Source organism: Pezoporus occidentalis, unplaced genomic scaffold (assembly GCF_034315485.1).
Source record: "Pezoporus occidentalis ecotype Australia unplaced genomic scaffold, CSIRO_AGI_Poc_V1 ctg15, whole genome shotgun sequence".
Taxonomy (NCBI): domain Eukaryota; kingdom Metazoa; phylum Chordata; class Aves; order Psittaciformes; family Psittacidae; genus Pezoporus; species Pezoporus occidentalis.
Window position 1 is genome coordinate 1,864,605 of NW_026913316.1, and position 23,703 is coordinate 1,888,307.

A 23,703-nucleotide genomic window follows, 5' to 3' on the forward strand; every position below is an offset into this window, starting at 1 on the left:
AGCTTGCCCTGTGGACATGGCTGGCGAGGGTGTTGGTAGTCATGATGAGATTGCCTCTTGTGAGGATCTCCAGCTCTTTGCTCTGCCCCTGCCTGGCGTGGACTTTGTACGCAGAGGGATCCTGGCCTGTGACAGATGGAGCAGTACCTGTGGTTTTGTGCAAGCTGTTTTTTTATTTTTTTTATTTTTTTTTAATTACACAATAATTCTCAAACTCACTTTTACTGTTATAAATTAGACTTTGTTGTGCACCTGAGTCTTGAGGAGACAGTTTTTCCTAAGCTCACAGTGCTGCAGAAGAACATGTTTTAAAATTCTGTCTGTCAGTGATGAAAACAATGACTTAAGTAAAAATAGGACAGAAAACTTGTATCCACTACACTGCATCACCTACACTTCACATGCAGTTTGTCTAATAGTATTTGGTTTAGATACAAGTCTTTATAAATAGCTACAAGACACTGACATCATGATAATTAAAAAGTTAACTTTTGTAAATAAGTGTGTTAGGGAATCATTTGGATGTTTATAATTGCAAAATTTTGTTTCAGGCTCTGAAAACTAACTTGTATTTGCCATTTTGGAAGATTAAAGTATTCTGCAAAATGCAGATGGAACATGTGCAAATACTGTGGTGCTCATGGAAACAAATAGCTCTGCTTTAATGTAGCTTTGCGTCTACTCTTTGCTGTCCTATGCTTTTTTTTTCTCTTTCAGTTACAGACAGTGTTTCCATGTTGGATTTAATTTAATTTAATAAATACTCCTGATCCAATAATGTTTTAACTTACTGTTTTATGCATGTAGTGGTAATTATAGTAAACATTGGTTTCCTCAATGTCTGTCCATTTGACTGTCCATATTTTTGGCAGTACATTTTGGAGCAGTTTATTAAAGGCCTATTTATGAGTAATAGAAGTTGTATTGCTATTATAAGTTCTATTTTATAGGTAGCCATGAAGTGTTTTCAGAATTCCTGTTCAAAGAACATTTCCTCTTTTTTTCATTATGTCCAAGGAGAAGGAAGACTGTTTTCAATCTTAGTTTCCTGAAAAAATTAAATCCAAGTCATGGTAATACGAGGCTGGAATTAATCTAAGGAACAAAAAAACCACAGTCTTGTCTGATATCAGAAGACTGCTTTAATATGTTTCAGGTACCGATCTTTTCACATCTTCAGGCTGGCTGAATTTGTCTTACAGAGTTGTGAAAATATATATTCCATCATGACTCATTTTTGAGTAATTCTGCATCATTTCCCTGTCACTCAACACCACTGGATGTCTCTTGTCTGACCTTATTTACACCAACTGTTCAAATATTTTACTGCTTCCCACTTTATTTTTTAAGCAATTAACTTGGCAGTGTCATCTGATAATGGGTTAAATCCCTGATGGAATTCCAGATATATTAGGTCTATATTTCCTAGTTTTACTCTTTGAGAGAAATTTACCATTTTATGTGCTGTATGAAGTCTTAATAAAACCAAGTGAATTTATTTATTTTCCTATTGACCATTACAATATGAATTCTTAGAAAAAATATAACTTTGGAACTCAGCCTATACTTGAGCTGTGGTTGGTTTAGTTTCTTTCTCCGTGTATTAAGTAGGTACAAATAGCCAGAATAAAAAGATTGTGTGCGTACGGCAAATAATTCATAATTTCTGTTTAGAAAGTGCCATCCCCAGTTTTAGAGATTAATAAAATCTGTGATTATCTTAGTTATCTCAGTTTTGGACTGGAGATTATATAGTTCATCATGGGATGTAGAGTGTACTGTAGATGTAGAGAGTTGTTTGAATTCTCCTTGTCATGATCCCTCAGTAAAACGTAATTCTCACTGCAAAGAGGCCAGATGTAGTTTTTGACTCTGTATAGATCACTTTTATTCCAGTCCCATCCTAAATGCAATTTTTTTTTCTTTATTATAGTAAAAACCATGCAGTTGTCCTGTTCAGTTTTGTGTTGAACTGAATTGTTCAACACAAAAAGTTGTTGAAATGGTTCGACCATTTTTCCTTATAAGTGGGCCTTTTCATGTTTTTTTTTATAGACTTTTTCCTTACTCATTATATTCTTTAAAGTGTAAAACCATTAAGATCTGGGTACAGTTTTTAACAATTGAAGACTGGTAATAGCTTCCAACCACTGCTCATTGGCCCTACTTTGATCAAGGGAGTGAACTAAATGATTGAGATTAAAAGTCCGTCTCTGCTTTTGACACTGACTGCCCATCAGCTAACTCGCAGACACTGTTCTTCTTCAAAATGGCCACAAAACACATTGCTTTCTTGTTTTCAACTATGAGCTTTAGCATTTCTATACTGTGAGAAATTAATCTTGTCAAGTCCAGAACAGATTTTATGTGATTCATATTTAGGGGGGAAAGAGGAAAAAAAAAAAAAAAAAATCAGTCTCCTCTCTTTTCATATTAGCTCTCTTTTGCCAGTGAAAACAGATTTAGCTTTTCGATTGGACTGTTTCCAAGATGCTCTGAACAAGTAATAGAAAATTTTCAGTTTTACAATCAGCTTTTAAAGCTAGATTAAGATATTTAAAGGGAAAGAAGTTGCAAAGTTAATGATAGGATAACTCCGTTGAGAACCCCTCAAAATTCAAGTTAGTGTAATTAGAGAAAAGAAAGCTAAAATAAATGCAGAGCTGGTAACTTATGTTTATGTACTGTTTCTGATGATGGAACATGTGATTAGGATGGGCATGGAGAGAAAAGTATTACTTAGTGGCATGAGCTGTAGTGAAAACCAACTGGATTCTGGATCTAGCAGCCATGTGGAAGAAAGAATTTTAATGAATTGTTTTGAACAAGTGATGTTGAGGTACCCTAGAGAGGGATTTGCGTAGGTGGCCAAGAACTTAATTTTCCTGTGGTTCAGCAACCTTTCCACCAAAACAAAGGGCTTGTAAAAAAATGTAAAGCTCAGCCACTTACTTGAGATCTGTGTTTCATTTCCCTTGTCTGCTTTTTCAGCAGAGTCAGCAGAAAAAATTACTGCTTTTATTTAACCTCATACGCTTTGAACATTTTTCTGCATAATTGCACAGACTTTCCAGAAAGTCCTAGATGGCCCTTTGAGTAGAATGAAGATCAGTGCCCTGTCTTAATACTTCAAAATACTACAGCTTCTTTAATATGAAATGCTTTGAGGACTGCACAGGTAGAATTTGGTTTTATCAAGCAAGCCATCTAAGCATTTGAATTCTTCTGTTCAGCGGTTCAGAGGTACAACCTCAGTGCTACCATAACTAATAAGACTGTCTCTCTTTTAAATTCTTACAAGTTATACAAGTGCATAGCTAAGCCCACTATATTTTTTTTCAATGCATCATGAGAACATGTAGTATTTGTGAAGTCACTTTTTTTATTATATTAGGGCCAGGTTTTAATTGGAAAATGTTGTGATAATAAAGTAACAGGTAGCTTTCGCTACTGGTCCAATTTCTTCTCCACTTTGGTCTCCCTAATGATAACAGGTGCACACAGGAATTTGGTACTTGTTTGGATATTCAGGCAATGAGCAGTAGATAGGTTATGCAAAGCAAAATGGAAGAAAGAAGTCATGAGTAGAACTTCAAAGATAACTTTTGATGTGATCTACTTTTCAGTCTTAAGTCTTCCTACTGTTACAGCTCTTCATGGTTTACCTGGCTCACAGACCTAAACTACACATTGGTTCTCTTGCAAAGTTTTAACTTACTATTGAAATGTGTAAATTATGGGCATACACCAGGATGAAAAGATTCAATATTTAGCTGTCTTGTGAAACTTCATGTTCTGGATGTAGAGTATATTTAAGTAGAAAGGTGGTTTCATCCTTTCGTTAACAAAACCTCAAAGTATTGTTTTTGTTGTCAAGTAACTTTCGCAACATTTTATATTGTAATATTCTTCTAAGAATAAAGATGACTCAAAATATTATTGCTCTCAGTATTACTAGTATGATATCTGGGAGATAGGAATATTCTCTTTAATGTCTACCTACTATTTTTTAAAATAGAATTATAATATATTTCTTACATCTGTCTTTACCAAATATCTGACTTACAAGCCTGGTTTTATATGCATAGTGTCTCCTTGTGTTGCATTTCTGTAGTTACTGGTAGGCACTGAATAATGGAAGAAACATTATTTTCTTGGGGAACTGATTCTCATTTTCCACTCTGAGCCTCAGTGGTGGAAATAGCCAGAATAAAAAGACTGTGTGCTTACAGCAAATCTCCAAATCTGTCTAAAGGTTACATTTATTTTTTGTCAGCTTGCATTAATATAATTTCAGTAATTTTCAGTAATGAATGTGTGATTAAAGGTTATCCATATAGCTAAATAGCTGTTATTACCATGTGCCATTTTAGTTACTTGGATAATTTGTCAACTCTGTATACAAACAGACAGTTTACAAATAAGAATTTTCACTCCCATAGTTAAAATCATAAATCATTATCAGTTGTTTAGGGCTTGATCTGTATGCTTATCCCCCACCTAAGGGGCCAAATTACCTTCATTCAGCATTTTAGGTTAGAAAGTAGTACTTTTCTGCCTTTACATTCATCCGCTGAAATGTAAATTTAAGACTCATCAGTTCTTGCATACATGATTTTTGTACTGCCTGCTTCTAGAACAACTGAGTTTCTCCATTGCTCAGTGTTTCTGGTGGTATAAGGTGTTAATTTATGCAGTTGTGTTTATACTCCTTTATGTAACAATCACCAAGATGACAGCAGCACAGATTAAGATAATATCAGTTATAGAACTGGAGAGACCATCCTGGGATGTAGTAGAGTTGCTTGAAGCTGAAACAAAGATCAGGTCTTTCTAATAAATTTATCAAACAGCCTTCTAAGAGCAGCATGGTTTTGCCACCTCCTCTCTAATTGGATGGGGGTGGCTGCTTCCATGATGTTTTAGTACTTTTTTTAAAATTTCCATCAAAAAATTCCATCAGCAGTTTGAACCTGTTTGTTGTTGTCCCACCCTTGTTTCTTCTTCTCTGGTCATTTAGTCTTGTTACATTATAAAAGCCAGTTTTGCTCCCTTGTAAGACTTCAGTTGTCTTACCTAAACTTCCCAACCAGCTCTAACTATCTTTCATCAGCTTTTATTTTCTCTCTCAATAAATGAAAATTAACTAAACAAGTTCTGAACAGCAAAATACTGAGGGATTCTCCTGCATGCCTTGCTACAGCATTGTGTCCAGGTCATAACTTTGAAGTTAGTCCAGCTTAAGTAGGGACTAGACTGATAGATACCCAGAGGTCATTCCAACCTAAAGTGTTCTATGTTTATTCTTCCTTCAGTTTTGGAAGTGAGCTCCTTTCTCAAATGAAGATAGTTTTGAAGCAGACAGAAGAACAGACATTACGTTAGCAGAAATCCAGCCATCATCCTTGTAAACCCTCATCGTTTTCTTAATTAATTTAGGTAAATTTCAAAATTAAGTAATTTGATTTGATTTTAGCCTCTCTAAATAAGACTAAAAGTATGGCAGTACTGGTTTGGAGTTAAGGTCTAGCTAGCCCAGTATCCTGTGTGGGATACATAAGGGCCAGAAAACGGACACCAGGGAAGCATGAGAATAGTCCTGTCACAATACTTTTTTCCCTTGTACTGTCATTGCTTCCAAGTTTAAAGTTAAATAAAATATAACTAGTATTTTATTTGCATTATGTGTTTTCCTGCAAATTCTTTTCCTTGGAACATCAGAGCTTCACAGGTTTCCACTGGGAAAGGATTCTGTCTTCACTGTTACACAAGTAGCTATCTGCTGAACTGAAACTGATACTGCAGGCTAAGTAGCGCGTGTTTTGTTTCTAGACGGCTAAGTTCAATCAAAAGCTCGGTAAAATATTTGTGGAGAGTTGGTGTATGTGAAATGAATTCAGTAAAAATTGGTATAATTGATACTCGGCCATTTCAGGAGTGATGGTCAAAAACCACAGGGAAACAGACTGTATTAGGTATGCTCTCTCCATTAAATAGCAGTCTTTGCTGCCCGCTTTGCAAGCACCTAAGCAGCACTCTGTGTGGAATGCAAAACTGCTTCTGGCTTTCTCTGCTGCTCTGTACTTAAATACCACCCTTAGCAGTGTAGCACACTGAACTTTAAACCACATTTAAATAAGAAGAAATAGAGCAATTATTATTAAGCACAATCAGTATAGAAAAAAAATGGATATAAATAGAACTGGAACAGTTAAAAAGTTGCTTTTAAAGGAAACTTAGGTCTGCTAACTCCTCCAAGTATTAAATGCAGGAGAAAGCATTTATTTTCAGACCTTTCTGAAAACCTGGCTATGAATATTTCCGTGCATCACTGGAAAGATGTACAAAAAATTCATAGCACAGCCACAAAGTTCTGCTATTGATTTTGTAAAACTTCGGGGATAACAATAATTTGTGTGAGAAAAATAATAGATAATTATTTTTCCCTGTAGGGACTTGTATCAAGGCCTTTCCAATATAGGTAGGAATTAACTACTTGAATGGTTTTCTGGCATCTACAGCTAAGGACAACTTTGTAATAATTTAAAAAGTCAGTCCGAAATTCATAGGGTACAAAAGAGCAGCCACTGGTAAAATATATTTGGATTTGTGGCAGTATTGTTTATTTGATTTGTTGATTTGTTTGATTACATTATCCAAGATCATTATAGGTGATCCCATTAGGTTTGTTGGAACATCAAAAGGACTTGTTGATATAGTAGCCAAGTTGATACCACAGCTGACTAATAGAGTCTGATTAAATATTTCAGAGACGTTATTGTGTCACATGTACAGGCATTTAATTTTAAATTGGGCAACAAAAAAAACTTGCACTTGGGGGTGGTCTTCTGTATATTTATTGAGCGGTTGCTATGTGTTCATGGGATTATTTAGTGTAAAATTTATTCTTAGGATTTTGGTTTGGCTTTTTTTCCCCCCGATAGTCGATACTAAAGACTGCATACTGTTTTGCAGATAACCTGAAGTGTACCACTGATTTAAAATCTGCTTCTCCTTTGCTGTAGATGCAGTATTAGTTTCTCAAACTCTTTGCTTTTTGTGGAATACTTCTGAATCTTTTTTAGTCCACCTTCTACAACCAGAATAACAATTTAGAAATCAGTGAGACAGTTTCTGCCTGTAATTATACACAGTGATGTTTGTGTGGCTCCATTGCAGAAATAATTGAAAAGATTGTGTGCTGATACAACTCCTTATAAAAATCCTTTCATAGTTGTTCTATAGTAGTGTTAGATATAATTTCATGAATTGTTTTAGAAAACAGAAGAAATATTTTTGTGTAGCAGATAGCTATAGCACTTTCTAAAAAAAATGAGTGACAACTGTAAGCTGAATGACTTCACACAAAGAAGAGACAGACAAACATTTGTTGGATAATTAAAGGACTATATCCCTTCCTATCAAGAGCTGAGTTTTTTTGCTATGGTGTTCTTCCAAGTAAGACATAGGACTTGAATAGCCAAATCATGGCCCAGTATGCATTTGCACTGATGTACGTCGGTGCACAGGCTAAGAAAAAAGAATTTCCATAGGCTGCATAGTACATACGGTACTATGTGTGTACAGTGTGGTGAGCCTCTTTCTTGCACAAGATGCTTCAGAAGCTATCAAAAGGCATTAATCTGAAGGGAGTCAGGCCTCACATTAGAGCATGTTATGTCTAAACCCAAGCAATTCTGCAAGTACCGCTGTGACCAGGTAGTGTGCAAAATGTGTGCATCGGGCGGGAGTTAGATGTAAGTTGCCTTTGCCCCACTGTTGTCTCTGCTGCCAGGGCTTTTGGGCACACTCCTGACTTCTTGAGTTCACCTGAGTCCAAGGTGCCCTTGCTGCTCCCCAGCACATGCTTTGGAAGTGAATCATTAGGTGTTCACACCCTTGGTAAATTTTCAGTTGCCCCCAAGTTGGCTGGGAGTGTTGACCTGCTGAAGGATACGAAGGCTCTGCAGAGGGATCTGGACAGGCTGGATTGATGGGCCGTAGCCAGTGGTATGAGGTTCAACAAGGCAAAGTACCGGGTGCTGCACTTAGGTCACAACAGCCCAAGCAAAGAGTGGCTCGAAAGCTGCTCGGCAGAAAAGGACCAGGGGTGCTGATTGACAGCTGCTGAACATGAGCCAGCTTGTGCCCAGGCAGCCAAGAAGGCCAACAGCATCCTGGCCTGTATCAGAAATAGCACAGCCAGCAGGGCCAGGGCAGTGATCATCTCCCTGTACTCAGCACTGGTGAGGCCGCACCTCGAATCCTGTGTTCAGTTCTGGGCCCCTCACTACACGAGAGACACTGAGGTGCTGGAGCGAGACCAGAGAAGGGCAACAAAGCTGGTGAAGGGTCTGGAGAAAAAGTCTGATGCGGAGCAGCTGAGGGAACTGGGGGCGTTTAGCCTGGAGAAGGGTCAGGGGGGACCTTACCACTCTGTACGACTACCTGAAAGGAGGTTGTCGTGAGGTGGAGTTGTTCTCCTTTTCCAAGTAACAAGTGACAGGACAAGAGGTGATGGCCTCAAGCTGCACCAGGGGAGGTTTAGATTGGGTATTAGGAAGGATTTCTTCACTGAAAGGGTGATCAGGAATTGGAACAGGCTGCCCAGGGAAGTGGTGGAATCACTGTTTCTGGAAGTGTTCAGAAACCATGTAGATGGAGCCCTCAGTGATATGGTTTAGTGGCGGTCTTGGGGTAAAGGCTGGATCTTGAAGGTCATTTCCAACCTAGTCAATTCTATGATTCTAGTTTTTGGTTTTTTTTCTTTTCATCTATTTGATGTGGGTATACAGTCAGTTGTACTGCTGTCTCTTGTAAAGCTGGAAAACACCTAAAAGAAAAGCACGAAAAGTACTTTTTATTTACTCAAGCAGATTTGGCACAGTTGTGTGACAGCCCAAAGGCTCACTGCACAGACATGTCAGGTTGCTTCAATCAGGAATCATTTTCAGGACAAATGGGGAAAAGCTCATTTGAAAAAAAAAATGGAGAAAAAAAAAAGGCTAAGATTAAAAAGAAAAAAAGATTAAAAAGAAAAAAAAAGAAAAAAGCAGGTTATCTAAGTTTAAACTGACAAATTCTAATAAGATTTTTCCAAGGAAGCCCTTTACTTGTTTGTCTGCAAAACTAGGGCATGAGTTTGTAACCAAGAAATGGCAATTGTCATGTGCAACCATATTGGACTATTCAGAAGTTAAAGAGCATTAATTTAACTAGGGAAACGGCACGCTCTTCATACCAGAATGTATTCATATCCTTGTAGGGACAAATACACTTTAATATAGAATCATATAATCATTTAGGTTGGAAAAGACCCTAAAGATCATGAAGTTGAGATGTTAACCCAGCATTACCAAGTCCACCACTAGAGCATATCCGGAAGCACTGCATCTACACATATTTTAAATACCTCCAGGGATGGTGACTCCACCAGTTCCCTTGGTAGCCTGTTCCATAGTTTGAATGAGAAGATTGCATTAGGGAAAAATAAAAATAAATGGTGAATCTGTTACCCTGACTATAAAAAATATAGTATTTATTACAGTAGTTGTGAGGAGAAGCCAGACTAAAACTGGAAAAGCCAAAATATGATCAAAATTTATTGCAAACCTTCTTTAGACCTTCCTATTTAGGATTTCTTAAGGTGAATACATTAAAATGTTTCTATGGAAGCCAGAGTAGTTATATCAGGGATCATTAATAAGCCACTAGTTAATAATAACATCTACATTTTATACAAACTTGCTGCTTAAAAAGGGCTAAGCTGGAATTCCTGAAAATGATAATTTACCCTTTGCACAGAATTGATTTTCTTTTCTTGCTGATGTGGATCAGGTGGCACAGTCTTCTACATCACCATGTTCTTGCCAGCAATGTTCAGTATGTCATTCTGGCAGCAAGAATGCCACCTGAGATATTACTTTTTTCCGTCTTTTGAAGTGGTATCTATCACATAGAATTCTGGATACTAGAAGAAGGACCGTGCAGTGTAAAGTAATACATTGCTTATTATGAATGATGCAAATTCCAGAAAGGAAGATTGCTCTCAAGTCCCACTGTGTCAGCAGAAGCTGCAGTTGTTCAGCGATTCTGAAAATCAGGCAAAAGGAATTTCAAATTAGAAAAAGTATCTTTCCAAAAAGAGCCACTATCCCTAGTCACCACCCACTAGGGCTCCATTTGAAAAGGTTATTTATATTACAGTAATATCTTCCAGTTTAGTACTTTGCCATTATTATTTGCCAGACAACACTGGCTATGTTTGTCTTCCATATTATTAACTTCAGAGGACTTGAATGCAAGCGTTTTGATTGTCTCATTCAAAGGCTAGCTTCTTCATCTATGAAATCTCACCACAGTGAGTCAATATAAAGCACAGATGGTAGATATTTGGAAACTGATGGTCATGTATAGACTTGAATTTGTCAGATTAACATTTTAGATGCCAATTAGAAATTGAAAGTTGTCCTTTTAGAAGTATTTCCATGTAAATTAGGCAAGTACACTTTTTTTAATACTATCAAACCTGATAAATGATTAACCCAAGTTCTTTTCCTGTAAAGAGAGAATAATATGAAGAAATAATTTAATTTGTTATTCTTGTTAAGAGCATAGATACTAGGAGCTATACTCACATATTCATAAGAGATCCAGCATGTCTTGGGAAAAGGGAAAATAATTCAAGATTTAAAATCCTTTTGCTCAGTAAAAAGAACATTTATTCTCAATGTCAGAGAGAAATAAATTTATTGTTTGAAAAGTTAAAGTAATTACTGTCTTTATTTATTTACACCAGTGGATGCAACAGATCATTTTGTTCTCCTGTACAAATATCTTGTAAAAATGTACAGAAAAATGTTTTAATTATGACTATAATAAATCAGTTTACTGTTATCAAAAGAATGGCTATTATATTACTGAGTAACTTCAATCCTTTTTGTATTCTTGGCATGAGGACCTGTATTGAAGCATAAACAGATCATGCCTTGGAGGAAAGTGTACTCATTGCCTAATTGAATAGATCATTCATTTTATCATTTATTTGACTATAGAGTTCATTTTATAGAAAAAAAACCACCCTACCTAACCCATCCTCTAGAGTGCATGTTCATTATTTTAAAATTAAGACCTTCCATTGCTTAAGTGCTTGTACTTAGAAGCACAAACACATCTAAATTTACTCTCTTGTGTAGGCCAATTGAATTAACTTAGCTGCACATTTGGATAGTATAAAAATGCACATAATGATTAGTAGAACCAAGAGCCATACTTGTAATTTCTTTTAGAAAGCACATGTAATGTTCACTTGAGAAAGCAGTTTATAACTTTCTCTATAAAAATAAAAAATCCGACAAATAGGAGGATCAAAAAAAGTTGCAAAATGTTTTTGCTTTGGAATAGTATAATTTGTATATCAAGACTAAGGGCAGTTACTATATGTATATTTGGAATTACTTAATTAAGAAGTGAAGATGCTTCCCTCCTGCTGAATGAATGCTGTGCAAGTCATTCACTTAAAAATATGTAAAACAATCCTTGATATGTTTTCTTATTTATCCTTAAGTCAGTTCATTTATCCTTAGATCAGTTCCTTCAGAATAGATTTACAGCTGAATTTTGATGGCACATTACTGAATCATTTCATAAGAAAATAACACTTTTCTCCCTCTTTTCAGTTCAACGGAAGAGCAGTTTCACTGGCAAACACAAGGTAATGTACTTATCTACGTATATGTGCTGCATATATCCTCTCTTAGAATGATCATATTTCCTGAAGAAGACAGAGGGGAAAACAACATTTATTTATGCAATTTGTTGGGTTGTTTTTTTTTTTCATTGCTAGTGTGTGAAAACCCTACTTCAAAACTGGTGGAATTTGGCAAAAGTTTTTAGGGTTGACAAAAAGCACACTGTGTTCTCTTTGAGAACGCTCTCAAAATGTAGAGTTTTGTGAGGGGCATTGCTAAACATGTCCCTCTCACTTTTTTTTAAGATCTGGCATGAACTTTCTCATTTTGCTTTTACTAATCCAAGGCTAGCTTTCAAAGGATGGCATACTTTTCAATACGGCCAGCCTCCTCTTACTATGTGATCTTGGTGTGTTAGCATTTTCTTCATCAGCTGTGAAGGCTTAGTCACATTTAGCTGGTTTTACCCTTTGCCTTCTTATATACATTCTTATGTTGCTCATTTTATTACAGATGGTCAGAAGGATATAGAAGATGAGCTCACCACTGGTCTGGAGCTGGTGGACTCCTGTATTAGATCACTGCAGGAATCAGGGATACTTGATCCACAGGACTATTCATCCAGTGAAAGTAAGTTGCTAGAAATGTGGTTTTCCACATATTCCAGACATATTTGTAATATTTCATGCTTTAAAACTGAATGCATGTCTTATAGTGTTTTTATTATTTCTGATGCAGGCTAAAGACAATGTAGGTGTGAGCAGGCAAATTGCCTCCTTGCCTTTGCAGGTTAATATTTGGCTTTGTTTATAGTGAAGAGACTCTCACTGCTAGTTTGTGGGGAAAAAAAAAAAAAAACAACAAACTAAACATGTGGAATATATTTTAAGGAAAATATTTGGTAATTGCAGTATTGCTGTACTATACTATAAGATCATATCACAAGGCTTCATCATCTCCACTATAAAAGTAACTTGTGAAGTAGCGTAGGGCTGTGAATAATTCTGATGTCTCTTTTATAAGTACTTTGGCCAGATAGCTGGTACTCCTTAAGACTAAAATTTTCAAGTAGATACACAGACAAAAACAGTTAAGTGAGCTTTTAAAGATGTTGCAGAGAATGGCAGTGGTAGCAAGCAAGCTGAAGGTGTTTTTTTTTTTCTCAAAGGTTGTCTCACTGGTCATTTAACAGGCATTCTGTTTGCAGAATTGTGGAGGGAGTGGATAGATCCTCTGCTAGGACCAGCCACTGGGGAAGTGTGTCAATGCTAAACAACAGCAGAAGTGAATGAGAGACATGTCACCCCATGTATTTGTAGAACAGATGTCTACAAACATGAGTCACACCGAGACAAAGTTTTCCAATAGGTTAACAGGTCTGTTACCAGATGTAGCACTCGATACTGAAAAAGCAGGTTATTTCCCTATTTTCCTTGTTTTTTCCTCAGTCTTCTGCCACGATATATACTCTCTTTTACTTCATTTGTGATACAGTTCCTGACACTACTTTGGCTTTTCAATTTTCTCTAGTATTCCTCTACATCTCATTTCATCTGGAGCACTTCTGACTTCTCTAAGCAATGAGTAGAACACACATGCTAAATGAAATAAAAATATCGCATAGACGACAGTTCAGCTTGGCACTTAAAATTTAATTGTGTCCTTCTTTCTTATCCTAAAGTTCTGATGTTAAGCTTGTGAAATCATTCAAGGTATCTTTCTTTTTTTCCTTTGTATTGGACATTTTTCAGTGAAGGCTTGGGGTCATGTGGTTAAAAATGAGGCAACTACCAAACTGAATAGTTTTGTGTTGTGTGCACCACCCATAAGACAAGGAAGGCGGGCAAGACCAATGATTCAGAAAGGGCAACTTTATCTGGGATTTCCTAATTTTTGAGCTCCTGACTTTACTGTTTTAGTTATGTTTACTTCTGGGTTTGACTGCATAGCTGTATTTTAAGTAACAAGGCTGACTGAGGAGAGCATTTCTGGCCTTCCATGGCAGCTCTAGTCTAGTTAAGGACGATTTTTTATAAATCATCATTAAGAAAGCCTGCCTGGAGATGTGACCACAGCTTCTTTTCTGAATGTTTTAATCTGTCAGTAGTACTGTCTTTGTAGAGGATTAGTGTGTCTGTAGTCAGGATCTTTACAATTTGGTTTCATGCACTCTGATTTTCTCAGAATTAGTTTTAAAAACTCATCACATAGCAGGCAGCTGTTACAATACTGTAAATGCCAAACATCACTTCACATGTGCTGTTCCTTTAGTAGCAAATAAAAGCCATGAAAAAATGGCTAATGGGAGAAGTCACATGCAAGGGGCTTACACAGGAGGGGTTCTGTATTGCTAATAGAGATGCTCACTAATTATCTTTTCTGAGTGTGAATCAGCAACTAAAAAACCCAAACATATGAAGCTTTTATTTGATGGAATGCAAGCAGAGCGATCACTGGTTTTAAAGTAATTATTATCAAAGATGGGCAGATTTATAACTACTGCATGCTCTCACACAAGTTTTCTGTGGTTGTGCTGACCCTGGGACAAGGTTATACCCGTCTGAGGGAAACTCCTGCACTGTTCCCATCTCTTTCTTCTGTCCCAACCAGGTATTTCCTATCACTGCACCACTGTCTCAAAATCACACAACTACTTCAGATTCATTCCTTTTGCTACCTAGTGAGTACACCTCCTTTGTTTTGTTTTCTTCCTCCCCCCCTCCCCCCTCCCATTTCATGTAAGAACAATTGAAAAGGTAGAAAGCTTCATGGAAAGAAGGAGAGTAAACACAGATATACAACTGCCTGAGTGAATAAGGGTGATTGCTGAGGACGTTTTTCATTAAGGCTTGATAAGGTCAGAGTCTGGCCTGCAAATAATTGAGAAAGGTCTGATGCCTGAGGCCCCCTGATGTCCATCCTCTATGGCAGAGAAACTGGAGGCCTCTGAGCAATCGTTAAGGACCAACCTACCTTTTTCGGCCAGTGTTTTAAATTTGCATTTTACAGATGTGTAGTGCAAGGGTGAGATAAATGTGGAACAATAACAATGTGGTCCTGTATTTCTTTTCCCTCCTACTAGTTCCCTGTGGGTCATTAGCATGTCACATCAGAGGACTGCCATGGTACTAGATCAAAACTGTTTCTGAGATAATTCGCTGAAGCTCATGGAATCCTTACAGACTACTTTGAATCCTTACAGGCTACAGCAGTAGAGACAGGCAACAGTTACTCTCTCTGTCATGGTGTTAGCAAAATGAGGGTTAGATGGACTGCCGAGATTACTGAGCAAATCCATTGGCACTTTCTTCCTAACTTAAACCACAGGCTCAAATGTCTCCTAATCCAGAAGTCTCTAATTTTAATTTATGGTATCTATACTTAAATCTTCCATGCTATTTCCTTTGCTTTAGTCTTCACAAAATGAGCATAAGACTGGTCTTAAAAGGATTATGGGATAGATTTATGGAGCTTTTGGTGTTTAAGTTTCTAACTGAAATGGAATTTTTCCCTATTTTTAACTTGCTTGATCAGTTCGTGTAGCAACACTCCTTCTTTTCTCTCTAAATCTATACCAAAGACTGCAGCCACAGAGTTCCTGTTGACATGGATCAGAAAGCCTCTTGGATCAACCTTCCAATTGTCTGCTATATTTAAAAATCTATGTTTCACACTTCAATTTTAAAATAAGAGGTTTCTACTGGAATTGCAGTTTTTTCCACCTGCTATTGCCAGTCCTCCAGGCATCCCCCCCCCCCCCCCCAATTTTATGAGTATATTTGTTTTTCTGTCTGTGAGCCTGTTGCCCTGGTGCTCAGGATTAATTACAGAATTCAGCACACTGATAAGGAAATAAGTACACTGTAAATTAAATAACACTGCCTTCTTGGCTGATGCCATTTCAGAGTGCACTTCACAGAGGCTAAATGTTGACAGAAATGCAGACAGTTAGGGATGTCTCAGACCTTCTGGGGAAGAAAATGCATGGCTTACCACTGAGTACTCAGTCCCACAATATATTAACTCTTTTAGTCACTTGAAACTGTTCACCCAGAATGCAGCACGGGTAGTAATACCATTTAGATTTTTTTTCCTCTAAAGAATAACTGATGCTACAACAACAGATTATTTTATCATATGAAATTATATATAGCTGTTGTATTAGATAGATGTGGTTTTCACTTGAATAACCTGTATAATTCTGAGGCTAAAAAAAAAAAAGAAGAAAAAATGGGCTAAGCTCTTATTATTTTAATTCAGTTTTGTTTCAGCAGTTTTTTACAACAAGAGAAATCCTTCTTACTCAGTGTGAAAGCAGATGTCCCAGTTTGAAAGAGCACTCCTTGTTCAACCTTTATGATTTTCATCCTTTATCAGCTGCTTTATTCATAGATACTGAAAATGGATTGAAACAAAAAGGCACTATTTACACAATGAATGTGTAAAAGGATGTGTATTTGTGTGTTTTCCATCCCATAGCTCTTGCTTTGTGAAATTGCCACCTGTCAGATGGCTGACATGCTCAATGAGATGAAATTTGGCATCAGTGGACCTCACAATTTGTTGATAGATGAAGTTATTTCCATTTCATTATCTGCTTTGAGAGCCAGGGCAATCCAGCTGAGTCACTCTTTGTGCACACAAAAGAGGTGTTCTCATGGGTTCTCCTGGTAAACATACACACTAATAAAATCATGTGCTCTCTGAGTACATTGCAGGCCTGAAAAATACCTAGCAAGTGTGTGTACCCTTCTTTCATTTTAGAATTTGAGTCTCTGGAGCAGGAGTGGCAGAAGTGAGTAACACAGGTCACACCACCTTTCTTTTTGCTTCATTAATGCAGACCTAGTAGTTTTCTGACTCAACAGTCCTTAACTCCAGATAAATTGTTCAGAGCATAGGGTCTGAGGAGATTTAGATTTATTGATAAAACTTCCATCAGTATTGTAATATATTCAGGATAAATATTTATGGTTGGGCATTTTTGATGCCTCACCTTATGCCACCCATCTCTTCTAATACAAGCCTTTTCAAAATTTTGGCTTCAAAACTTTGGGGTCTCAAATTTGTCTTTGCTCAATTTGTAATGGAGTGAATCTGAAAGGTGGGCACCTTTTGTTAAATGGTGGTCTTACAGTTATTTGTTGTATATTCTCACAGAGAAAGACATACAAAAGCTGTCTCAACTGTGGGTAAAATTCAGTCTTTCAAAGTAGTTGTTAAATACTTAGATTTCTGAGCAGTGTTGATAAGATGTTGTTTGCTTTATCCACCTCCCCTTTCTGGCCCTAGTCACTCTACATGTGAGCATGAAATAATTATCATGGCATTTAACATTGTAACAGCCACTGGCTTGTAGCAAACACTGAGACCTACTTCAAGGGGCACTCCTCAGCAGGAGATTAATGTCTTTACAAAATAGCTGACCATTAAAAGTTTCTGTAGATCACTAAGACATTAAGATTTGATAGTATGAAACAGGCTCTAGTGCTGATCTGAAAGCCAGCTCTTACATCTTAGCATCAGTGCTCACAGCCAGCTGTGAGCTCGCATCAGCTCCATCAGTGCTGAGCATCCTGAACTTGGACTTTATTATTTTTATCCTCTGTCAGAGGCAGAGTTCAAAGCTATTGGGAATAGCATCAGATGAAAAGATGTGGCTCAAACATTGTCATTCAAAATTCCATCACTTCTGCTCTTACTAGTGTTACCGGGATGGTAAGGGCCAGGTAAAGCAGGCACATCTCTCTGGCTGACATATCACATCCTATTAAATACATGTCAGTATTCTTACTTCAAGAGCCTGAGTGAAGTTCTCCTTTTCAGTCTTTACTCTTATGCAGGCAGGAGACCACTGCAGAAGAGTCAAACTTAGGAGTGGAGCCGCAGTATGGGCTCTCACCAGGATCCGCTGAAGGCTTTGCTATCTGCTTCACCAGCCATGGTCCAGTGTGAGTTTCTCCAATAGAGTGTTAGGGACTGTGAGTCAGGTGCAAATGATCCCATTCTGGTTTGGTTCGCTGCCTGTCTTCAAGTTTCTGTGTGGTTGTTTACAAGCAGGAGGTCTCATGAAGGCTGAAGGAACCATCACTGTTCAGGGAAGTAGCCCTTGCTTTCCCTGGTTCCTCCGGTGTGGCAGAGGGTTCAATTGCCTCAATTCTTCTGTAGCCTTTCTGTGGATTAGTAGCGTGACTGGGGGGTTTATAGGCTTTTTAAGGAGGCAGCAGTACAAGCCACTGGCAGAAATACTGTTCAAAACATGATAGTCCAGTACATGCCCTTACTGTTGGACCTAAACTGCTCCAGGCTGCCTCTTGCAGTTTCTTCTCCTTAGGAAGGAATCTCCAGCCAGAGACTCTCACACCATATTAGTAGCTCTCCCAAGCCCTCTCCTTTCCTGTGATCTCTCACCTTTTCTTGCTGTCCCGTCTTTCCCAAAACTACCCATTACTGCTTACCATATCCTTATGTCTGTTACTTCCCTTCATGTTTCAATTCCATCTTTTCCTTTTCCAGTTCCTTTACCTTTTCTGTTCTCACAGATTGTAAAATAAAGCCTCAGTGTCTTGACCCAAACACATGAAGATTCATCCTCAGAGGATAGGGCAAAAAAAAACAAAACAAAGAAAAAAACAAGATCAAAACAAATTTTCTGTGTAAATGTGGCCTTGCTGTCATTACTTTTTACATGCTTACCTAACTACAAGCTTACCTAACACAGTGCTTATTGGTGTGTCGTGTTGGGAGTCCAGAGATAACTATGGCAATACTGCAACTAAGTAATTTCTAATTTCCCTCCATTTGTGTACAGCAGCCTGTAGGCTGATTAATGTGCTGTCACCTGCAACGTGTTTCTTGGAGTTCCCTTATTTCTGGTTATGTCTACATGCTGAAATGTGGGGGTTTTTATAAGAGCAAGTAGTGATAGGACAAAGAGGAATGGATTTGAACTAAAAGGGGCTAGATTTAGATTAGATATGAGGAAAAAGTTCTTCACTGTGAGGGTGGTGAGGTAATGGGTGAGGCACTGGCACAGGCTGCCCAGAGAAGCTGTGGCTGCACCATCCCTGGCAGTCTTCAAGGCCAGGTTGGACAGGGCTTTGAGCAACCTGGTCTAGTGAAAGGTGTGCCCAGCCATGGCAGGGGGTTGGAACTAGATGATCTTTTAGGTCCCTTCCAAGCCAAACCATTCTGTGATTCTATGGTGTATAAAGTCCATGCTGATATAATTTTACTACTTCATATCTCTAAACTTGCTTGTCCTGAGATGAATCCAATTTTGGTACCTGGTTTCATTTTATGCTGTGCAATGGTCTTAAAATCCTTGCCCAAAGAAAACAACCCCTTATGATCTATAATTATTACGGTTGTACAAAATGTGTACAAAACCAATATCCAATGAACACAGGAGCAGTAATAGCAAGTAAAACATATATGGAGGAGGGAGTCAAGACCAGGAAAACAGGAACAATTAATAACAACATCAAAGGTGGAAAGGAGGTAATGATCAGCATGTATCGCTTAGCCTGTGGCAAACACAGATCCTGCACAGGCAACCAGACAGGTGTTCCCTTATCCACCACAGGAAGAAGTTACTGAAACTCATTAGAAAATGACAGTGACTTACAGTAGCATTTGTATGAGCAGAACAAAGAAAGGCTTTTGGCATCTAAACCTACCAGGCAAAAGAACATCAGTAAATATTGTGTCTGTAGTACGGGCCAGGAAACAAATTCACCCACATCCTCAGGCAGTCTGATAAACCACTCACCCTACTTGTGCCTTAGTGGCATGCCAGCCAGCGCTCGCGCGCTGAGCACAGTCAGAAGTGCCAAGAGCTGCATCGTTCTGGGATCTGCTGATGCCAGCTTGTAAGCATAAGCAGCGTGTAGATGCAGCCTTGAAAAAGAGGTAATTGGCTTGTTAGCCTGTGTAAAATGATGTATATGGAACTGAAAATTTTGGCAGGTATTGGTTTGGGGTTGATTTCTTTTGTTGTACATGCAGTTTACGTAGCTCTCTCTCAATAAAGTAGGATTTTTGTGACTTCTCTGATAATGCAGAATAAGGAGTTGACCCCATTTTTTTTTTTTCCATTCTGGCCTTATAAATGGAGAAACACATGTTCTGAGTTCACCATGAGAGTAGAGAGTAGTGCACATTCATGGACACAGAAAAGAGAAAGCAAAAGGTTGTACTTTCTGGTTTATGGCAGGGGAGGTTTTAGCAGATGAAAAAGACTGTCATAAAATTTCAGCCTTTTTGACTTACTTCTTAATTGACTCCTGAGGCAGTGCTAAACACATTCTGAACTGGCTCGCCTCAGAGACCAAACAGACATTTTCTTTTGTGGACAGAAAATACGTAAGCCTGTCAAAGGTCAGGAAAAAATGGAGTTCCCCTTTGCACGAGAAGAGGAAACCTGTTTTGTGCTAGTAGTTAAGTTCATAGAACAACATAATAACATAATAGATCTCCTGATTCCTTCTGTATTAGATCCATATATCTCTGAATAGTTTTATACGCTTCATATAAAACTACCTTCAGAAGCTAGTAGGTGTTTTTTTAATTGCAGCTGCTATTTTTCAAGAATTTAATTTAGGTTATCAGAAGAGATCTTTCTGGTTTTTTTGATTTCTGATAATGCATTCAGCTTCCATGTGAGTCATGTTTGTGTGATGTCTATAGCCATCTGATTTTACTTCCTAGAAATAAAAAGGGAACATATTAGTTTAATGCTATTGGTAGCAGTTTTTAGGATGTGCTAGGCACAGAGGGTGACTAGGAACACTTGACATTCACAGTTGGTGTTCAAAGATATAAAATACTTCAAAAAAATTAGGATTTATTATTGTAAAATATGTTCTTTATTTCCTTTGTGTTTTTTTTTTTTTCTGTAGAAAAGCATACACTCCATTTTAAATATAATTATTCTCTGGAAAATGGGAAGTTGATAATAAAAACACAAATTTAAAAATAACATTTATGCCAAAATTCAGGGTTTCCTGAATTTTCTTCTGAGTTGGAGCTTGGTGTCTGTTCTGTGTCGTTGCGCACAGTGCCTCCTCCTGCATGCACTTTCTTCTTGTGGTCACATTCAGAAATGTACTTTATCCCATCCTGAAACCCAGTTCAGGTGCTGTTCTCTTGTGGTTCCATAGTCTGGTCCTTTCAAAGGAGCAAACTTCTGCTACAGTGAAGTGTTCTGTGATTCTGCCACTCCAGGTATTGTGTGCCACCTGCAGAGTTCACAGAAGTAACACTGTCACCATCAGCAAAGCATGCCATTTGTGGAAATAAGTGATTTATATTCTACATATAATTCGCTTTGCATCTACCTTAGGCCACTGATGAGGGATTTGGCTTTTTTTTGGCAGGAGCTTCTCATGGAGGTGTAACAAGTGCCAACAGAAATTTTACTGCCAAAAGAGCTCCAAATCATCCTTAGATATCCCTGGATGAAAGGCCAGAGGATATCCTTTTTCCTCTTTGTATCCTCCATAGTGCAGAAATGTAATTTAGTTATGATCCTGCTGCCCATTTTGTTCCTTTGTTGTTTCTCTCTATTGCTCCTACAAAGTACATCATCCTAATGGCCAATGATAAATTATCTCTTTCAGAGACTATCTGATTTCGATATCTGTAGAGTTTAGCAAGCAATTTCATAGAATAAGATTAATCTTCTTCAAAACAAGTTGTTTAATCTTGGGGTCATTTAAAAAATTGCAGTAGTAGGTTATCCTAGTCTTTAATCTAAATTTAGGATAGCTTTATCTGTTAAAAAAAAAAAAAAAAGAAAACAAAAAAAAAGGGAAGGCAACTTCTGTGCTCTGAGCATAAATATGTATCAGCCTATTCTTGCTCAGTGCATGTCTTTAGGTCCTGTTCTCTAGCATCTTCAGTAATTTCATTAGTAAAGGAACTCCCAGTTTTTTCCTACTGGCAAACATTACCAACTGTTGCTTATGAAAGAAGATCTGGCTGTATTACATTTCATACACCTGGAGTAATGCTATGTGTGGTATGGTATAGAAAGCAAAACATATACTATCTGAGTAAGTAACCCTGAAGCTACCCTATTATGTCAGGATTGCTTAGGCTTTGCTATGTTATTTTGTTCCATGAGTCTTCTAGTATTTCATATTTGCAACACATTTCCAAATTTCCAGAAGACTCTTATGTAAACTCACTGGAAATTCTATTATCTTTATAATATCCTGCCTGCAATTTTTTTGCCATAAAAGTTATCTATCCCTAAAGAAATTGTTTCATGATAAATATTTCCTTATTAAGCTCAGCTACTGAAGACCTACTTATTTCTCTCTGGTTTTCTTCCTGTCCCTCACAGGTGCACAGGTGGTGAATTTTAACCACCTGGCAATGTTTTATGAGTGCCGAAATTTTGCAGCACGATTTTCCCAAACACTGAGAGATTGCGTTTGCCATTCTGTAGTCCTAGTTTAATTGCACAGGGATCCCTCTTATTTGGAGGCACTTCATTAGTGTTACTCAGTAGGTTGGAAACCTGTCCTCTCTGAATTAGACATTGGTGCTACCCCCACTGCCCCTGATTCTGGGATTTCAATATGACCATCAATAAAAACAAACACTTTAAGTAATCAAAAAAGACCCATTTACTCTCAGGGCGTATTTATAATTTAGAGAATTCTTGAATGAAAATGAGATTTTTCTACATTTCTGAATACATTCCACCAAATGCTATTTTCCAGTACTTAAGAATAGGTTCTGTAGCAACATGAAAGCCCTTTTCTGTGCTTGTAGGTAGAACATAGCCCTCTTAATGATGGTAGAGGATGGTATTGCATATAAATTACTTCCTTTTTTTTGTAAAACAAGTTTGTTTTCAGTGTACTCATTTAAGAATTGCTGCCTCTCATCTAAAGAGATGTGTTTGTTTCCTAACGAGAGCTGTTTGTGATTTAGCAGATAAATTATTATCATGCATTTCTTCATTTTACGTATGCACGTTAACCCCACACATTTTTCTGAGCTTTATTTACTACTAGGGTATAGAATACCTTTGTTATATTGTAGGCTTAGCATGTTTTTCTTGTTAAATGAAGGTAGTGATATATTTAATATATGCTAGAAGGTAGATCTTGAAATACTTTCCTAGTGCTGGTCCTTGATTTGAAGGGAGAATGGGGGCAATGCTTATTACCATTGTTACATTATAGCTACTTGTTATATTCTGTTTGATATCACAGAATCACAGAAAAGTTTGTGTTGGAAGGGACCTTAAAGCTCATCTAGTTCCAACCCCCCTGCCATAGGCACAGACACTTTCCCCTAGACCAGGTTGCTCAAAGCCCCATCCAACCTGGCCTTGAACACTGCCAGGGATGGGGCAGCCACAACTTCTCTGGGCGACCTGTGCCAGTGCCTCACCACCCTCATAGAGTGAAGAATTTCTTCTTTGTATCTAATCTAAATCTACGTGCTTTCAGTTTAAGCCATTCCCACTTGTCCTATTTGACTAACAGTTGGCTTGAAACTCCTTCTTTCCCTAGAGAATCTGTTTGACCAGTTGTAGCTGCCAAGATTAGCAATTTTTGCCAAAATTAAGATCTGCAGATCTTAGTTTTTGCCTTGGTTTAGTATTTCCTTTTTCTTCCTGTAAATAAGAAATCTTATTTTTATGATATCTACAAAGATCTCTCATCTAGTTCCCAGGGTTTTCACTCACAATAGTCCCCTGTCTCCACTGCTTCCAGCTGCACTTTTTGCGCTTTCCCAGAGACTGGAAACTGAGGACAAGAGGAGAGACCTCTGTACTTAAGTGGGAAGGTGGCTGTTCCTTGCCACCCTCTGAGGCACTTGCAGGGCTTTCTTTCCCCTCAGTCAAGTCCTTCACTTTCCAAAGTCATCCTAAGTAATTTCATCAAGAGGGAGTTTCTTGAAGGAATGTTTCTGATGACCACAAAATTAAGCCATACAGCAACGTAAGCAAGCAGCTTAAACCAAAGAGACAAATCTTCCTTACCCTTCTAAT

General features: G+C 37.8%; 1 protein-coding gene across 6 annotated transcripts in view; it reads left to right on the forward strand.

The window, feature by feature from the left end:
* CTNND2 (catenin delta 2) overlaps window positions 1-23,703 on the forward strand; it is a 655,439-nt gene that overhangs the window by 337,006 nt on the left and 294,730 nt on the right. For all 6 annotated transcript variants that reach the window (XM_062610812.1, XM_062610810.1, XM_062610813.1 and 3 more), the window contains 2 exons: window positions 11,679-11,713; window positions 12,204-12,320. In XM_062610812.1, the coding sequence (XP_062466796.1) occupies window positions 11,679-11,713; window positions 12,204-12,320 (152 nt within the window). The remainder of the gene's footprint in view (window positions 1-11,678; window positions 11,714-12,203; window positions 12,321-23,703) is intronic.